This window comes from Amphiprion ocellaris, chromosome 8 (genome assembly GCF_022539595.1).
Source record: "Amphiprion ocellaris isolate individual 3 ecotype Okinawa chromosome 8, ASM2253959v1, whole genome shotgun sequence".
Classification (NCBI taxonomy): domain Eukaryota; kingdom Metazoa; phylum Chordata; class Actinopteri; family Pomacentridae; genus Amphiprion; species Amphiprion ocellaris.
The window spans coordinates 24,525,590-24,544,698 of NC_072773.1; the positions used below are offsets into that span (position 1 = coordinate 24,525,590).

General features: G+C 39.3%; 1 protein-coding gene across 4 annotated transcripts in view; it reads right to left on the reverse strand.

Annotated features, from left to right (window-relative positions):
* The window catches only part of fgd (faciogenital dysplasia), a 61,717-nt gene that overhangs the window by 9,694 nt on the left and 32,914 nt on the right, over positions 1-19,109 (reverse strand). For all 4 annotated transcript variants that reach the window (XM_023299267.3, XM_023299266.3, XM_035943400.2 and 1 more), the window contains exons 2-8: positions 14,433-14,603; positions 11,021-11,222; positions 10,185-10,800; positions 6,986-7,075; positions 3,278-3,414; positions 2,114-2,270; positions 1,674-1,812 (exon numbers count right to left, since the gene is read on the reverse strand). In XM_023299267.3, coding sequence (XP_023155035.1) covers positions 1,674-1,812; positions 2,114-2,270; positions 3,278-3,414; positions 6,986-7,075; positions 10,185-10,800; positions 11,021-11,222; positions 14,433-14,603 — 1,512 coding nt within the window. The remainder of the gene's footprint in view (positions 1-1,673; positions 1,813-2,113; positions 2,271-3,277; positions 3,415-6,985; positions 7,076-10,184; positions 10,801-11,020; positions 11,223-14,432; positions 14,604-19,109) is intronic.

The window sequence follows — 19,109 nt, forward strand, 5'->3', positions numbered from 1 at the left end:
TTAGATTCTGGAAACTAATCTAATTCTAACCTAATACTGAGATGAAACATATGAAGTTCTCTTTATGTTCAGTAAGATCTGTGATACTTCACAGATACAAAATAGCGATTTTAGGGCAGGTATATATAGTTTCACACATCACATTGCAAGAAGTGTGATATGAGCACATCACGCTGCAACTTGATACAAAAAGAGAACTTGCATAGTGCTCTTTTTCAATGACTAATCTACAAGAGACATTTCTCTGATTGAACTAAATTTACTCTGAAGAATTCTTCGATACTCTGACATTATTCTTTTTACTTTACTTCAACAACATACAGGTTTGTTGACTAAAAAAGCAGATTTGGTTGCCAAAAAAGATACCATGTCAGTCGTACGAAAATATCTCGGCGACAGAAAGAATGATGTTCACCAAAAACAGGCCCTCTGTCAGCAGTGTCTTGAAATTACTAGCACCACACAAGGCTACACAAAGCAATCTGTTCAACCATTTCAATCTGCACCACAAAACTCTGCATGACAAGCGCAAAGTAAGATCTGAATGCCACGTTTCTATCAAAATGCCATCCCAGAGCTGCATGAAAAATGCGAGGCATGAAGTGAAACAGAGCTCTCACAGTGGAATTTTACGCAGCGACAGTTGACTTGTGGTCCAGTCGGACAACGGAGTCCCACATAAGTCTGACCGGCCACTTTATTAACGAGGACCAACGATTGAAAAGTCGCTGTTTGCAAACTGCATTTATCACAGAGGATCATACAAGTGAGAACACTGCAACGAGAGAACTATTAGTGGTTTGGAGCCTCAACATCTGGTCTGTATAACAGGATGCGATGTGGTGAAGATGGTGAAGGCCGACGCTCTGAACAAGTGGACCAGGCAAACAGTATCTGCTTTACCTAAATGCTTGCCATAGAATCAGTTATCTTCATTTGAATTAATTTAATAAATGTTAATAAAATGATAATGAAGGTTAAAGACTGTCAAGTTCATATCCTGAGCTCTGGATGCCAGGACTATTGCATTGGTGTGAATTTCTCAATACTTTTTGAAACTGATGTTTTCAAAAAATAATCTCAATTAGTCTAAAATGATCAGTTCCTTATTGTACATTCATGGGGTCATACAACTCTCAAATTTTCATTTCTGCATCAGTGAACATGATCCTCATTCAACGCTTGTGTGAATGAGGATCTGCAATGGTTCACATCCTTTTAGGTATTTTCATTGGCCTCCATTTATTTCACAGCTTCAGCTTAATTGCAGGACTCACATTCGCATAGAAATTTAGTCCAGCCATGTCCACCTACGGACTTTCTGTATTGTGTTTATCTGCTTTGTAATTAGATCATTTTTAAATGGATGGATGGATGGATGGATGGATATTTACATTTTACATCAACATTTGGGAGAAAAACGACCAATAAAGACTGAAAATATATTATATGCAAAATCTTTTAGGCATTTAAGCGATGACTTTATAACTGTCAGATGTATTTAGTCAAACATAAATAAACCATAAACTTATATATATATATGCCACATAACAGGAACCTTGACAATAGTTTAAAACAATCACAGGTACGACACATTCTCCTGGCACTAGTGAAGGGGAGATACAACAGGTTGTGTGTGTTTGCAGTGAAAACTGTGATGTTTAAGGTCTCACTTTCTGCATCTTTTCGGTCGAGAGCGTCATCAGGCAGCTTCTTCAGGTAGTCTTTGAGCAGCAGCTCGTAGCGAGGAATCCTTTGGACCGGTTCCAGCATGTGGTGCTGCAGCGTCAGGTTCCCACACACATCCTGTTTCTGTAGGTTCAAACACACAAAAGAGCTAAGATTTGAACTGATCAATCTTGAAAATGCACCTTTTGCAAGATGAAGATCAGAGAGAGGAGATATCATTACTTTGGCTGAAATTCTCCAAATGTGTTAAGAGAATAACAAAAACTAATAAATGGCTTTTTATTTTTGCAGTAGATGAAAATAGTCAGCAATGCTTTAATAAGACATTTTATCATTTTATGAAGATGTATTTGAAAGATGCTGCTAATAACTATACTAAAAGTGTAGAAGGACAATCACAAAACACAGAAAAGCAGATACAAACCTGTATATTCTGGACAACACTTTTGAACTGTGAAGATCGCTGCGTCCAGGTGTTGACCAAGTCCATAGCTCGGTCAAAGTTCTTCACATATTCACCGTACATCTTCATGAACGGAGCCAGTTTTTGGAGGATGTCTCCAATGCGGGGGTTGGAGTCCCTACAGCAAACACACACATAAAAACACATCACTGAACTGATCGCAAAACTAATCTCTACAACACAGAAAGTTTCATTTTTCCAGTATTTGATAGTTCAAGCATCTAAAGATTCCTCTGATTCATTTGAGCAAATTTAAGCCGCCAATCTCTGTTTCAAAATAAAGCTTTTTCTTCCATCTAAGGCCCAACATTTAAAAGTTAGCCTTCACTGACATCTGAATCAACCTGTCCCTGTACAATAAGTTCCTTGCTTATGTAAAGCTAAGAGTTGCAGCTTCGACAGAAAATCCCCAAAGTCTGCAGGGAGATTAGACATTCATACAGTTTCCAACTTAGACAATAAGTTTGGTAATTAAAGGTTTCCTTTATCGGATTCTTTTAGATAGTTTCCCCTGACATTTCACAAACATGGATTTATGTTTCACCGCATTATTACCATAGATAGAAGACAGGAGACTTTGGTGTCATTCATCAGAAGCAAAAAACTAAGAGATAAGACTTATCTCAAGAGCATTATTGGAGCAGTGCACAAATTAATCCTTCTTACGCACTTTCTTCCTAAGGTGACTGTCTGTGCAGGTGTCTCTTGGTTAGTCTTTCTATCCGAGCCAAAAAATGTTAATCAGTTTCACAAAAAATAAAATGTGAGGAGAACCAGGGGACAGGTGATTTCCCTAAACACAGCTCTCTAGTGGAGTCATTATCTACCAAGGGTGGCTGATGCTGGCACAAAATCACACACTGCTGGTAAATTTCCTGCTTACTGTGTAAAAAAAAGGCTGAAAATGCCCTCAATCTGCAACTCTGACACACACAGAAACAACCTAGTAATTAGACAGCGCTGAAAACCTGACTATAATGCCTCCCTGCTGCCGCCCAGCTGCCCAGAGAGCTACAACCTCTCAGGGATGGTTTAACTGATCCCCACAGAGCCAAACCATCTCAGGAATAACTTCACACAAATACTTTAGGAAACCCGCTGAACTGATCACTGTTGACTCCTCACCATTCTCCGGTAATCCGTGTCTTGAGCTCAGGGAGCAGGAATTTATCATGGAAGCAGTAGATGGAGGAGATGTTGGAGAAGATCCCTGTAATGACGTCCTGAGGGATTCCAGCCTCTGTGAGCTTAGTGCAAAATACCTGCAGACGACACATTTGGACAGAAAAACTTTTTTAAAAAGGAGGCAAAACTGGAGAATTTTCCATGTTGCTGTTTATCTACACAAACACACTCCCAAATCCTCCCAGTTTTGGCTTCTCAAATGTGACCAGCAGCAACATACGTTCATCCAACTGTCATCAACAAGCTGAAAATATTTCAATTCATGACCAAAGGCAAGATCTTATTAACAAGCAGTTTCTGAGTGTCTTTTTTTCACTGCATCATAATATGTCTCTATGGAAACAGTGCAACAATGACAATGTGTTTTATGCAGTATTACACATCTAGCATAAATCATACAAAAATAACAAAAACAAAAAACTAAAGTAGAATTTTTTAGACTTTTTAATTTACAAAACTTGAGAAAAACCTGAAATCAACATGTAGAGCATTTCTCTATGTATCTCCAGGTGTTACAGACACTAGGAAAAAAAGTCACTAAACAGTATATACTGTAGATCTTTTACTTACATTGTAAAATTGAGACGGTTAAAGCATTAAGGCCGCAACTGAACTCTTCGATTCCGATTTTTAGTCTGTGAAAGATCCCAAATTTATGAAAACTGCCTGCAGCCCATTTTTCAGTAGCTTGTTTTGTCTAATGTTGAAAGATAATAAAATCACAATTCAGCAAATCGTCAGCTGCATGATATATTTTTGTAACTTGTGCTTGAAAGTAGAACTGTGGAATTGAAAACAGATGAAACATGAACTAGGCAACAAAGGTGTAATGAAGATGGTTGCATCATGGGAAATGTAGGATCCACTGTTCATGGAGCTTTAACAAAACCAGCAACTAAAATTCTCTGTTGCTCCAGTTGATTCTCTTGTGAACCCCAAAGCACTGATCTATTGAAATGATTTATTGATAATCAGTATTATTAGGAATGAATTTTCCGTCTAATTAAACGCTCTAATTAAACATTACAGACCTGCTGCTCTGACAGCAACAGATCTGTAATGTTCAGATTCAGCTTTGTTTTTAAAGATTCAATCTGTCAAGACTTTATCATATCATCCTCGCCGGTCATGGCAATGGATGGGCACTGCGGTATCCATGGCAACTAGTGTCGTGTGAAAGTAGTGAGACAAAAACAGGAAGTGACAATGAGGGTTCTCTGCTGTCAGTAGCAAATAAACCATCGCTGCTCTGTGATAGGGCAGCTGCTCACCTCCTCTACCACACACACCGAACAAAGAGGAGGAAGAGTCAACCACTGGGAGAGAATTCACATCACAAGCATGAGTGAACACAAAATACTGTAGCTAGAAGGACAAAAAAAACGTAACCCATTTACTAGAATGAGAAATGGTCAAAAAAAAGAGCAAAGAAACAGAGAAAGTCTTGGCTTTGAATAGAGAAGAGGATGGAAGCTAAAAAAATAGGCTGATTAACTGATTTGTCAAGTGAATGCTAATAATACTTAGCATTGAAAAAGTAATGTTCCTGAGTGCTTCCTTGTTTTCAGTGACATCAAACCCACTATCTTTGGATTTTGGACTTTTAATAAGGTCAAACAACTAATCTGAAACTGTTAACTCACACTTCAGTAAACTGTAACAGTCATTATTGATTATCTCCTGCTATTTTATGGATCTAATGACAAATAGATTTATCTAAAAGCAGAGGTTTAACTAAAGTGCTTCAAAGAGCTCCATAAACTAAAGGCCACACTGATTAGCTAAAACACCTTAAATGGCCATCATCATAATTTGATCTACTGTCTTCCCAAAGTAGGGATAAATACAGCAGATAATAATAAAAATAATGTAATAACCTCTTAAAGCACAACTTGAACATATACAGTGGAGAATGTGTCTTCACTATGACATTTTATGTATTGGTAAATGCACTATTTCTACACTCCTGATCTTCAAAACCCAGCAGCAGCTTTGAAAGATGTTATCTTGACAAAATCGTTGCCAGAAACTGTAAGAACGGAAAGACTCAACAGATTTCCACTTATCTCGTGGTCCTTGAATTTCTCATCTGTGGCATGTTGTTCCATCGGAAAACAACCAGATTTAAGTGTAAAATTGTTTCATTCATCCAAAATTACATAATTCTACATGTCTTATTTAAAAATTCACCAAAAACATAAAGTTTGTACAAAACAGATTCGATGAAAAACAAAATATTCTGCATTTCTCAGCGCAACCACAAAGTCATTAGTGTCTCAGCTGCAACCAACAGTCACATTACAAAAAATTCAGAAATTTTTCAGCTAAACTGGGTTGAACTGCAGGCTGTGTTTACACAGAGCAGACATGAGACAAGTATGGAAACAAAAGAAAACAAACAAGGAGTGAAATACTCACAGCATGCAGAATCATTATGCTATTTTTCCAGTTTTGGTAACACTTACAGGCACTTAAAAATGGCATACATTGATTTCATGTGCTTAAAAAAAGTTTTTTTCAATTTTATTTTCAGTAAAGAATGAAAGAAATGTAACTCTTTTTATGATTTATGGCATCGTAATCCTGTTATACTGCACAGAAGACATTTTAGACTTCTATCTGTAATCTCTATTCTTCTAGTCATGGTTGTGTTGTTTTCACTGATGTACAGGACTTTAGCTGGCAGTGAAAAATGAGTCAATGCTGAGTAAAAATGTCACAGGAGCAAACAAACACCCAGAAATTGCTCAGTTTCAGAGGGTTAATATATGGCACACAGTGCATGAATTAGAAAGTAATTTGGAGTTTTCTCTGTTGTTTCTCATCATGTCATTGATTCAGAGTCTGGAATATTGGACTAATCTTGAGATGAAGTAAAAAAAACTAAACGGGTTTCATGTAATTTTAGACAACTTTGAATCCTCATGGATGACTTTTGAGTAATTTAAAACAAGTTTTGTCATTTTATTTACAAATTTAGCGTCATTTGGACACTTTTTGAGTAATTTTGGAAAGTTGCAAGTCACCAAGGTCAAGAAACACATCATTTTATCTCTGATTTGCCTGATTTGTATCATAAAATATTGATGTTTATAAAGACATTTTTGAAATTTAATTTGTTTTATTATTAGCTTTTTACATTGCAATTTGTGTAGAAAAATTGAAATGTAAAAAGCCTAAGCTGGATAGCATCATCAAGCCCAAAGAGTTTTTTAAAAAGCTGTATAATTAAACCCAGCAAATAGGCTGGAAACACATCTTTAATTCACAATATTTACACACAAATAGAAACAGAACACTGTGAGGGTATTGTGCTGCAACACAAACACACATTCAGACATGCATCTCCGAATAGCTGCACAGAGTTCATGCGCATGCTCACTTTTGTGGTGACAAAGTTGTATTTGTGTTGCACATGTGTAAAAATAACCTCCATGCACAAAATGGTTCTCACAAGATCTGCTCTGACTAATCCAGTCAGCAGAGGGTTATTGTTCAGTAGATCACAGTGCCACTTTTAATCCAGCTCAGGCCTGATCTCAAACACTGCTGGCACACTTGGATGATTGAAATTTGAACCAGAGGCACCCAAACGCACCGTAACACTCACAAAGAAACGAACACGTGGAGATGGAAGCTGAATGTTACCTGGTCGAGGAGGTTGAGTCTTTTTACGTAGGCCTCTTCTGTGTGGAGGAGCTCTTTGGCGATGTTCAGGAGCTTCTGAGCCTCCGAGCACTGAAGGAAACAGACAAATATTAAAGATTACTGCTGAGGCATGAAAACAAAGACAACCATGAACTCCAACTTATCACTTAGAAAACCTTTTAATCCCTTTAGCTTTTAAAAAGTTTTCAGCATCCAGAGCTCAAGGGAAATGACACTTTAGGTTTTACAATTTAGAGCCACAAATCATCCTCTGAGAAAAGGGTTAGTTGGATAATGTTTAACAAGCTCCACATCAAGACATTATTCACCACCTTTAACCAAATTATAAAGCACATTACACAACTGTTGTCCCTCCGTGTTTCCTACACAGCTTGTAGGAGCAAAGTCTTTTAAAAATAAAGGTACTTGGGTTGTTTTTGCCCAAGATTTACAAAAAAATCCACATAATCAGCTTATATGGGTTGTTATATTCTGCATTTAGACAAACAAATGTGTACTGCAAAAGAAATCAGCAGCTTGTTTAAAGTCATTTCAACCACTTTCTATCAAGTGGTCAATACATATACAATACATATAATTGTATTCCTTTATTTTATTTATGCATTTTCGGTTGTTGATGATGACGTCACAACAAATCATTTTTGATCCTTTGCAGCCAAAGTAAAAATCTGCATAGATGTGTGTCACACAACACACTAAAAACGAGGATCCTGTAAATGTGCAACTATAATCTATACTTATATTTTTCATTTCTCTGTTGTTGTTGCCTGTGCTGTTAATTATGTGACATTGCAATGGGATAAATGAGTAAAAACAATGTTAAAAAAGCAGCTGTGCTCTTTGGTAGTCAGACACAGTCAACTGCAGTGATTGGAAGTTATGCAACAGAATCAATATGAGAACATGAGTTTAATTACTGAACATGATTCTCTTGGTGATGCCAGCTGAGGTCAGTTATTGCTGATTTGCCTTCAATATAAAATGAACTAAACAGTGTAACATGCAGATGCCTTTAATCTATTAAACTCCATCAAAACTCCATAAGTGAGTTTTTCTTATTGCCTGTTAATTTGGACGTTTCACCTCATCTTTAGAGAACTGCGCTGATATACTATATATGTGCTATTTTCAGATTCATCTGCTCAAGGGAGACACTTTCTCTAAATTCACAAACCTTGTAACCTACTTTGTAAACTCTAATGGTCCAAAACAATAATGTAGAGTGTGGAAGAGTTGTTTGTCTATATGTGCCAGTTCTCTGATTGACAGGTGAGGGTGGAAACGCTTCACACCCAGTGCCAGCTGGGATTGCTAAAGCCCCCCACAAACCTCTAAATCATAAGTGGGTATAGCCTGAGAGATACTTTTCAAATGAGAAAAAAAGAAGCAGCTGTAAATGCATTTTTAACTTGCACTTTTTTGTGGAAAAAAACCTGCCAGACACGTCTTAAAACACACGTCTGGACATGATCTGTGACTAAACTAAACCTTCTAAATGTTTATTCTTGTGGCTGGGCAAATTCTCAGCAGATGACTGTAAGGTGACGTTCACAAAGCTTCTATTTCAGTCAGTGGATTAGTTCAGCAGCAGTAACCGATGAAGCTGATACGTGTTATAAGCTGCTGTGGTGCCACTGAAGAGCTGTTTTCCCTCTTTTTCTCACTCCAACTTGTTGAAGCGGATAAAAAATATCTGAGTAAACACAAAAACGATGTTGCTGATAGAGTTCATGCCACTATCACAGGCATGACATGCACTGTGGCCATGAAACATTTAGCCTGTTGCGACAATGTGGTTTCGCAACAGCTGTCTTCCAAATAAATACATGCACACAAATATGTTTCCATCACTTCAGAGTGCATTACATTCATTTCCTGGAGGTTTACCTCAAACCTAGCCATAGCTTTAACCACGTCTTTATGCTAAAATTTTATGATGGGGAGTTGTTTTTGTCTCTGAAATATGACTCAGTCCACAAACATACTTCGATACTGCAGGGTGAAACTTTTACCATGAATTATGCACTGTAAGTAAATGTAGCAGCCAATAAAAAGGAAACTCTAAATTGTCAATGGTTGCAAAGTGGATGGCACACAAAGTCAGCACAACTTGTTTTCAGTCATCCTCTTGCAGCGCGCATCACTGAAAAACCCACATCCTCTGCGACAACGTTGTCATTATAGAGCCATCAACGTGTCAGCTGAAGCGTTAAAGACTAACAAGCACAGAGATGCACACGCACATTTAACAACACACCCTTCCTCTGTGCACAACAGCGTTGGGATCAGGAAGCACTGAAGAGCAGAGATACGTTTTCCCCAAAACACTGAGGGTGTGAGCAGACAGTAGCGGCTGTGTGTTTGTGTTTCCATGTGACATTTGTGCCAGGATTAGATGTGTTTTACAGCATTTGAGGAAGATATTTCTGCCAGCAACTGTGCTCTGCAACTCTGCCTCCAGTTTATGCTGTCTAACATTTCCTGTGATTGCCTGAGTGTTGCCTTCTTAAGCTCCTGTCTTCTGACACAGTTTCATCTTTCTGTCATCACCTCCAGAATGTCTTCATCTTTGCCATAACAGGATATTTAAAGACTTTTCGTGATACTTTTATATCAGAAACTGCAGGGCAAAGGAAATATTGACAGCCCATATAGGCTGCAAGGACGAGTATGTGTGCTGTTTGAGGTATCGGTGTTGTTTACAATCAATAGTTAAACTGAAGGACAAGAGAAATGTGAAATTCTAGCTCAGCTGTGGGAAGATTTCTGTCTCTGGACTCTTTGATCTAGCGATCAGCACCAGCTCCTGTTACAGCGCTCGGACAGGTATTCATCTTTTTATGTAACTGCAGAGCTGCTTTTAGATACAAGTCAGTCACTTGTGACCAGCAAACTGAGGCTATAATAATGTCTAATGTTTCATGCAGAAGTATTCTTTGAAAATGCTCACCCAAGCTGAGATAATAATAGACACAAGCTACTTTTTCCATTACATGAAAGGCCGTCTGAGTGTCTGAGATGAAGCTCTTAAACTTGCAGGATGTGCTCTATTTAAACAAGCTGTGTAAATTCCTGAAAATTAACACACAACGTGAAAATTAAATAGTGAAGGTTGTAGCGAGGCGGTGTGTGTTCACACTTTAAATTACAGTCATCCCGGTTTATGGTTTGTACTCACTTTGTGCGCCTCTGAGTGTGTATCAGTCAGATAGCCAGTCTGTGTGTCTGTCAGAGAGTGTATCTCCCCACTGCTGCCCTCATCCAAGTCACTGTCCTCATCCTGCGTGGAGTCTCGCTTGTTGCCCAGGGTAACGCAGCAGGACACGCTCTCAGTTTCAGTGACGCTGTCGTAATGATCCTCTTCGTCGATGGCGTCCTCGTTGGGGAAAACCTCCCCCTCCGCGGTGCACGACGGGCTGTCGATGCCACTGTCCCGGTTGGGAATCTTCCCGTTCTGCTCGGATGAGTCCGGATTGTCCAGGAGCTTGTGGGAAGAGCCGTCCTCCCGCTCCACGTCGTCGAGGCAACCGACGCCGTGTGCGATGTCGTCCTCTGCACAGTCGTCCAGCGCAGCATCGTCCGAGGCGTCGATGCGCATGGAAGCCAGGCAGGAAAGTTCAGACACTTCGTCAGTCCGTTCAGAGGTGCCAAGCGCAAGTTTGTCCACAGGGGAGGAGTCTCCTGCGACCTTCGCTGCCGTGTCCTGGCTGCAGGAGGACGTGATGTCAGTCGCAGTGTCCATTCTCAGACACAGGTGCAGCTGTGAGCGTGGGAGCACCCCCAGGATGGGCACCCTGAGAGCACAAAAAATACTATCAGTCAGAGCCAAATGAAGAATTGATACTTTGGACTGGAACTAAAAAAAGAAGAAACAAGCATTTTTTTTCCTGGTTTAATCTTTAGATGACAAGAAACAGGTACAAGATGGGCTGAAATCAGCTCACATCACCAAACGTCTTCTGCAGAGCAAATGAACAATCTGACAAACTAACTTATAAGAAATTTCCTGCTTACCTTGAATTCTCAAACCTCTCAATGAGCAGCCCGACCTTCTGGGCTTCTCTCTGAGGCTGTGCTCCCGGGCCAGGAGGTGTTAAAGCAGGCTTTGGTTTAGGTGGAGGAGGGGGTGCTGGCAGAGGCCTCGAGGGCGCCGGCGGAATCCTCTTCGGTTTCTTGTCTTGCCCAAGAGCGAGCAGGTGCGCAGGTTTAGGGGGCACTACAGACGCAAAAGTCCCGACAAAGGAAGAACAGCAAGAGAGCGAGAGAGAAGCATGAGGCTGCAGACATTAACAAAAACAATCAGGTAACGCGGATAAATCCAAGTGAGAAAACCTCCATAGCGCAGTCCGTGTGTTAAACCTTCTTGTTCCCTCGTAAAACCTCAAAACAAAACAATAAATAGTCCAAGATAGAAACATATAGCAGCAGGACAGAAAGAGATCAGCTTCTGAAAGTCAGCGTTCTGCTGACTTCCTTATTTCTGAACAGGATGCTGAGACCAGTGTGTGCGTCAGCCACCGCGATTACAAATAGACACACACATATATATTAAAAACACACACATAAATAACAGAGCTGTCTTCAAAGTGCACTCTGCACTCTGGCATGCCTGCATTGTATAGGCTCGCTGTATATTCATTTGCATGCATTCAATTGAAGGACACGTATTTGTCTAAAAGCAGGAAATGTGATGATATGTTGCAGTTGTTAATTTGAGAACTTCCTCTGTCTGTGTGTGTCACTGTCTGATAAAACAAGAGGCTGAGAAGAGTTTTGTAGCAGAATGTTCGACACGACAAGGAATTTGTTCATGCTAGTATTTTACTATCTCATATATCAATATACTGTTTATAAAAACATTGTTTCTATGACTTGCAGTGTTATATGCTATACAGAGAAATTGTTATTGTGTTTTTTTTTTAAAGTTTTTTTTTGGCCTTTTTTTAGAGTAAATTGGAGAGAGAGACAGGAAACGTGGGGAGAATGACCTGCAGCAAATGACCGTGGGTCGGACTCTGCCCCCATTTCATGGGTCGTCCACTCAACCATTTGACCTACCGGGGCACAAGACTGCATCTTTATTAATAAATATATGTTGGTTAAAAATCTGAATAGGACTATAGGTTACCAGCACGCCCAGGCCCATAATTCAGCCACTGGTTAATACAGAAAATGTATAATTATTGATAAGGATTAATCTTTCAGTTTATAAAATGTCAAAAACACAAAACTTGCATTTGAAATAACCACTCACTGAAAAGATATAAAGCCATTTATTATTAGTATTGGTTTTATAATAAAAGTATTCTAATTACTATTGTTATAATTATTGTTATTATTAACTTGCATAAAAACAAAAACAAACAACATTACAACCTAAAGCATGTCATTTCTAATTATATAAAATGATGAAAGATAAGAAAATGCTCACATTTAACAAGCTCTAACTAACTGAATAACAATCACAGACCTTTAGTGGACCAACTAGGTGATTATTATTCTAATGTAATCAGTAGCTGTACAAAGTCATTAGCAACATGTGTCTCAAGTGAAATTACAGTGATGTGATCAATCAAAAAAACTGTGCAAACATGGCATTGAAAGCCCTGTGTGTAATAAAACTGTGCTATCACAATCAGTCATTGTGTCCAATAAAAAAGACAATCCAAACATGGCTGTTTCCCTACTGGTAGTTCATTTTTAAGGGTGTTTCCTACTTGACCAACTGTTTTGAAATTTTATTTTATGACACATTTTGAAGCACTTTTACTCTACTTAGTCATCCATAGAAAACAAGAACTAACTGGATCTGTGGTGAATACGCCATTGTTGAAATGAAAGGGGAAAAATGAATAAAAGAGGGGATGCAAGTAGGGCCAAAGAATTGTAATTCAAATTTTATGGCATTGGCTAAAATGATTATTAGATTAATCATCAATGATTCATAACTGGTTTCAACTTGGTTTCAGTCTCTTTTCCAGCAAATCTGTCAAGCATGACATGGTTTCAACTCCTCCAGTAGAATCACATGAACTCAAAGCATTTTTTTACTCACTTTGGCCTCATTTGTCACGACATTACAAATTCTTGCACCTCTATGGAAATGGAACAGCCGTGGCTAGAAGCAGAGAGAACTTAAAAGTGTATGTCACAGTTTTAGTGTAAATCATATAAAAAGATTGATTATCTACTTTTTGCTCACAGGTGTTACCAACGCTAGGAAAATAATGACGGCTCTACATATGACAGAAATGTTCCCACTTAGATTCCTACTTTGTTTGCATACTTGTCTCCCCTCTGCTCTGCATAACAGTCTGCAGTTCAGCCCAGTTCAGCCAAAAAGTCCCTGAATTTTTGTCATGTGACTGTTGCTCACAGCAGCATCAGTCATGGCTTCTTGGATGTGCTGTGCAGCATGGAATTTTTAGTTTTTTTACAGACTCTGACAATTGCAAATGTTTAATTTTTCTTTGGATAATTTTTAAACAAGGCATAGAATAAAATGACTTTGCTGAAACATCACAATTTTAAGCGGTTAGTCACAGATGAGGAGTTCAAGGATCTTTTTACTGTCGATTCTTCCTCTTTTCTGCTGTTTCTGGCTGTGGTAAATGGTGTAATTTATTTTTTAAAGATAAAATGTCTTTCAAATCTGCCGATGCAGCTTTTTTATATTTCGTACGATTGTAAATTGGCTGTTTTGTTTTTTTTTTCCTCTTACTCTTTGAATATTCCAGCTTGGGCTCTGAATTATGTTTTCTTTCACAGTTTTTGACAATTTGCAGAAAAAACAATAATGGACAGATAACCCGATTCTAAAAATAACTGTTCACTAAGTAATGCCCTTCAAAGCTGATAAATCCCAACACAGCTGAATAAATTTGGACCGATGTTGGACTTCTCTCTCCTCCTTTATTAGCAAAACACCAAATCTTGAGATGAAGCTATTCAATGTTCTCCAAAACTTCTTTCATTTCCTCACCTATTGACATGTTTTAAAATCCCAGTCATGATCAAAAATATCATTACTGTCACATTTCACCAGAAAAATTGGAATAGTTGCGAGTTTTTTACATATTGGGGTCAAGTCTATGGTGTGATGTCCTAGTATGTTTATCAGTATCTCCCCAAACATAACACATGTTGCTCATATTTAGCATTTTTCGAATGACAAATACAAACACTTGGGAGCAACTAGCCTCCTTTCCAGCAGCAGCTCCTGCAGAGGTGACCTACTGAGCAGAGTGAGTGGCAGAGTGAGGCCAGACAGCTGACACACACCATGTTATAGAGGAGTGTTTGTCAGAGAAGAATAAATGGCAGCTCAATAGCGGGGGTCTGGATCTCGCTGCACCTTTCAATTACAATGACAGCTTCAATGTCAGAGCCGACCTTCAAGGGGACACGCTGTGTCACAGGATTTTACCTTGAGGTTTCTGTGCGGTTGGCGGTCTGGGCGAGGTGGAGGGCTGGGGCCGCGGTTTGATGACGGGCCTGTCGTGACATGGTCTGGGGGTCGGACCTTTCTTTACCAGCCGTGGAGAACACAGGTAGTCCACTGATCCACACTGGTACTGCAGAGAGGAGGCAGGGAGGTCTGCAGAGGAGAGACACAAGAAAGACAAAGTCAGGTATTGATCGCTCTCACAAGATTCATCTAAACATCACAATATAATCCTGCTATTGCAATGCAGTGGTGTGAAGTAACAGTCCTGTAGGTGGATGACCTTGAGCTCAGTGTGATTCTGGGTGTTGCCCACAGATGGGGAGCAGTACTCTCCATCTGTGGAGAAACTCTGGTATTAATCCTGACACCAGGCCTGCAGCAGCAGAGGCTGCAGATTGGTTTCTCTCAGACTCTCTGGCCTGAATCTGACTGAGTGCATCTGATCTTCTCAGCACACTGTAAATAGACTGTGTGCGTGTGTCAGAGAAAGTACTTTAATAATGCACAATTGTGCCCCTTTAAAACACCTAATTTTGATTCATAAGTCCAGTTTTTTTTATTTGTTTTGACTAATTTACATTTAAAATGCTTGATTCAAAGGAGCAGATTTGATGATATTCTTTCCATTTATTATTGTCAATAAATCTTACAAGACCCAAACCAACTACAAGTGCTACCTCTTAAAAAACAAGTAACAAATTTTTATGAAGCTTCAGAATTCAACAATCTCTAAATATAGTTCTCAAATCTAAACATTATTCAAACTGGGATACAGTGTATAATTCTACTTTCAGCTGCAGATTTGCTGCAGTAGTCAGTATTTATGCCACCAGGACGGTGTATTTGGGATCAACTGAAAAAACTACAAGTGCACTCAGATTGTAGTCCTCTGCTGAAGCCAGTACCAGTGGCCTAGCTCACAATTTTAAATAAAGTGATCCAAAGCCATGTCAAAACGTATTGCTCCACCTCTCCAACAAGTTTCATGAATTTCAGTTTGGTAGTTTTTGCATAATCCTGCAGACAGACAGACAGACAGACAGACAGACAGACAGACAGACAGACAGACAGACAGACAGACAGACAGACAGACAGACAGACAGACAGACAGACAGACAGACAGACAGACAGACAACATACCACCACCTCAGCTCTCAATTTGGTGCAAGAACTACATGTTTATATCAATGAAACACCATTAATTCGTTATGTGGGATACATTTTCTATCTCCACACACACACACACAAATTGTTGTTTTGTCTTTTCTGCTACAAAAACACAAGGTACTATTGTGACAAAAAACTGCAGAAAATCTTGTGATCAGAGGACGTAACATTAAAGTACAAATGCTTTTTTTTCCCATCAAACTTCCACACAGATTTTTACAATTAATTATGCAGGATACAATTTTCCTAAAATTTTCCCTAATTGTTACAATATAAATGTGGCAGTGACAGCCAAGGTCAGCCAAGTGAAAAGAAATCGGGTGTTTGCACAACAGTTCTTTGTGAATGACTCAGTATGTTTCCATTCCTGGCTTCACTGTTTGCACTCTACAGCCGAATTATTTGCAGTGGACACCAAAGCAGCCTTTTCTTGACACTGCTGTTACGGACGTGTCTGCTCATTAGAACAAAGTGACGTCCCTCCACAGATTATGATAATAACTCACACAGCCCTGTTCCTTCAGGCTCATAGATTCGATCGAGTCACACCAACTCTTTTCCAGCCCAAAATTGCACTGAACCCCCACAAGAGTCCTGGCACATCTAATTTGGGGCTCTTCAGATGTGCTGCAGGCAGTGGAAGGAGAAAATTCAGTCAGTAATGAGTGCTGCTACGCTGTCTGCCCCATGTGGCACACTGCAGGCTTTCCCACCATCGCTGCACTGCAATGGAACAAGAGCAGGACAGGGAGGAAACCAATCAAACAGCTCTGTCAGCTCTGTAGAACAGAAATGTTTGTCAGGTAGGTTTTATATTCATTCTGATTATCCTTGCATACAGTCCCTAGCAGAAGAAATAAAGTGAGCCTCTCGCCATGGTTTGTGCTGCCATCTCTAAATCAGATATGACTCGTGGTTGAGTCAGAGGAAAAGCTTGACCTATGATCAAGGGAAGAGACATGTCCTTCAGCCAAACGACTGCCGAGAGAACAACTCTGTGACCCAAGACGGGCTGTGGTCTCTCCTGGGAAAAACAAACAGCAGGGGAACACGGAGCCATAGGGGCTGGTGCCTATGGAAACTCAGTGTAGCCATGGTTACCTGAGAGCAAAACCTGGCCCTCATATCAAACTGTTTAACGCCAAACAGGACTTGACGACACAGCAGAGGGAGAGAGAAAGGAGCTGACACTCAAAGTTTTTTCCTGTTTAAAATCTCACCAACTGAGCTCAAAAAGACACAACTCATCCAAGATGTAAAATATGAGAAAAAGTAACATAAATCTCTCACTAATTACAACATGAAATCTGAACATAAAAGAATATACAGACAGTCAACAGTACAGATTATTCTCAGAAAGGAGGTTATTAAAGAACATTACCTTGCCTCCTGTCTTTTAGTTTCACATATCCAAAGTCCAAAGAACAACTGAATAGAAACAAAAGTCCCACACAACCCAGTCAAAATCAAAATAAACCCTGCCCTCCCGGTTTTCCAGAGTGCGCAGCTGAGACTAGTCTTTGTGGCAAACACACCCTAAAATGTCCTTCAGAGCTCAGTCCTGCATTACGCCCAGACACACACATTCAACTCTCCTTCTCCAGTTGTGTTCGAAGGACTGCACCTGTCTGCTCACCTGCCAAACCTGATCCAGGTACCTCCTCCTGGGGCCAAAGTGACGTGACAGTGTGTCACTGTGGAGCCCAGTAGTCCCAGCATACTGTTAGAGCGGCCAACAACTAGTGAACTTTGGCCGTAACACACAACTCAGAAGACATGTTCATAACTGAGAATAACCAGAGCAGACTTTGTCATCTTGAGGCGGTGAACTAATTGATTTGGACTCAAGAGATGATATTAATATTGTGGCGTGTAATTTTAAGAGGGCTTTTGTGAAAACACAAAGGAGACCAATGATCTGAGCTCATTAATTTCCTCTGCTCAGTTCTAGTTATGCAGGAACAGATGATTAGGACAGTTAGAGATTATAAAACCTTATCAGCACCGAACCCTGCTGGCCGTGAGTTAACACAACAACCTTCTCCTGCAGAGACAATTTCTGTCACTATTAGTCACTATGCAAACCTTTAATTAGTGACAAAAATGATCTTACTTGTTCATCCATGGCTGTGAGGCAACTCAGTCTCCAGAACAGAATAAACTTCACCCTGAGAGCCCTGCAAATATTTCTAGTTGTAACCTGAAAGGCTGCATTACAGTGTATTTTTAAACATAAAGAACGGCTGCTGTGTGGCGGATTGACAGAAATATTCAGATACCTTCAGGTATTTGAAAGGGACATGTTGGAAACCTGTGAATGAAAAGCATCTGGTCACACCATGAGTCTGCTTCTGTGATGTTGTCATCAGACAGGAACCTAAAGAACGTATCACTTATGTCACTGCATACCAACAATGTGTATTTGTGTTTGTGTATGTTCACCTTTGTGCCGTTAAAGCCCATCTCAGATACAACAGAGTTATTCAGATTATGAGTCTATAGTATCTGCTGAGCAAAAATTAGGTAGACAAGATTAGGAATCAGTGCAGCTTCCTGTAATTGCCAGTGTTTGACTGTGACTGCTATGGACACATTCCCTAACAGTATTTATGATCAATACTAGAGCTCCACTGGAAACAGGACTGATGCTGATGCTGATACCAATTTTAGTAGCAAGATATCAGTATAATACTTTGAGTGTTGTAAGCAATGGATCCTACTCTGCTGGGAAAAATCCGACGTGTTCCTCTCTCCACTACTAGTGCATTTTTCTAAGTGAAACAAAGCATTTTGTAATCCCTTCCCAAAAGCTACTTATTTTTGGGAAATTCAAGCTACAATGAATGAAGTAATATGAACAAATTTAAATTATGGGTTGAAAACAAAAACAGTTTTATTAGCAAGTCTAAGGCTGACCTGGATTCTTCAAAAACTTTGGATGACTGATATATTAATTCAATACAAAGCCATACTTAAAAAGTGTTCTACATAGGTTCTTAAAAAATAGCAATGCATTGAATTAAAAACATCCATCTAACCATCCATTATCTAAGCACCGCTTAATCCTCATTAGGGTCACAGGGGGGCTGGAGTCTATCCCAGCTGGCTTAGGGTGAAGACAGGGGACACCCTGGACAGGTCACCAGTCTGTCACAGGACTATACATAGAGACAAACAATCACTCTCACATTCACACCTTCGGGCAATTTAGAATTCAGATGAAATTTAAATTTAAAAAAAGAAAAAAAATAGACAATAAATTTTAGACAGAAAATAGAATTCTGTAATTTATTTAATAGTTATTTTGTATCTTTACTATTTATTTTTTTGGTAATACGCAAACTAAGATGAATAAAGCAATAGTCTCTGGTTGAACCCAATTCTTTAAAGCTTCAAGCGTTGCTGTGGTATTCAACACTCAAATTAGTATTCAAATGCTTTATTATTATTATTATTATTATTATTATTATTATTATTATTATTATTATT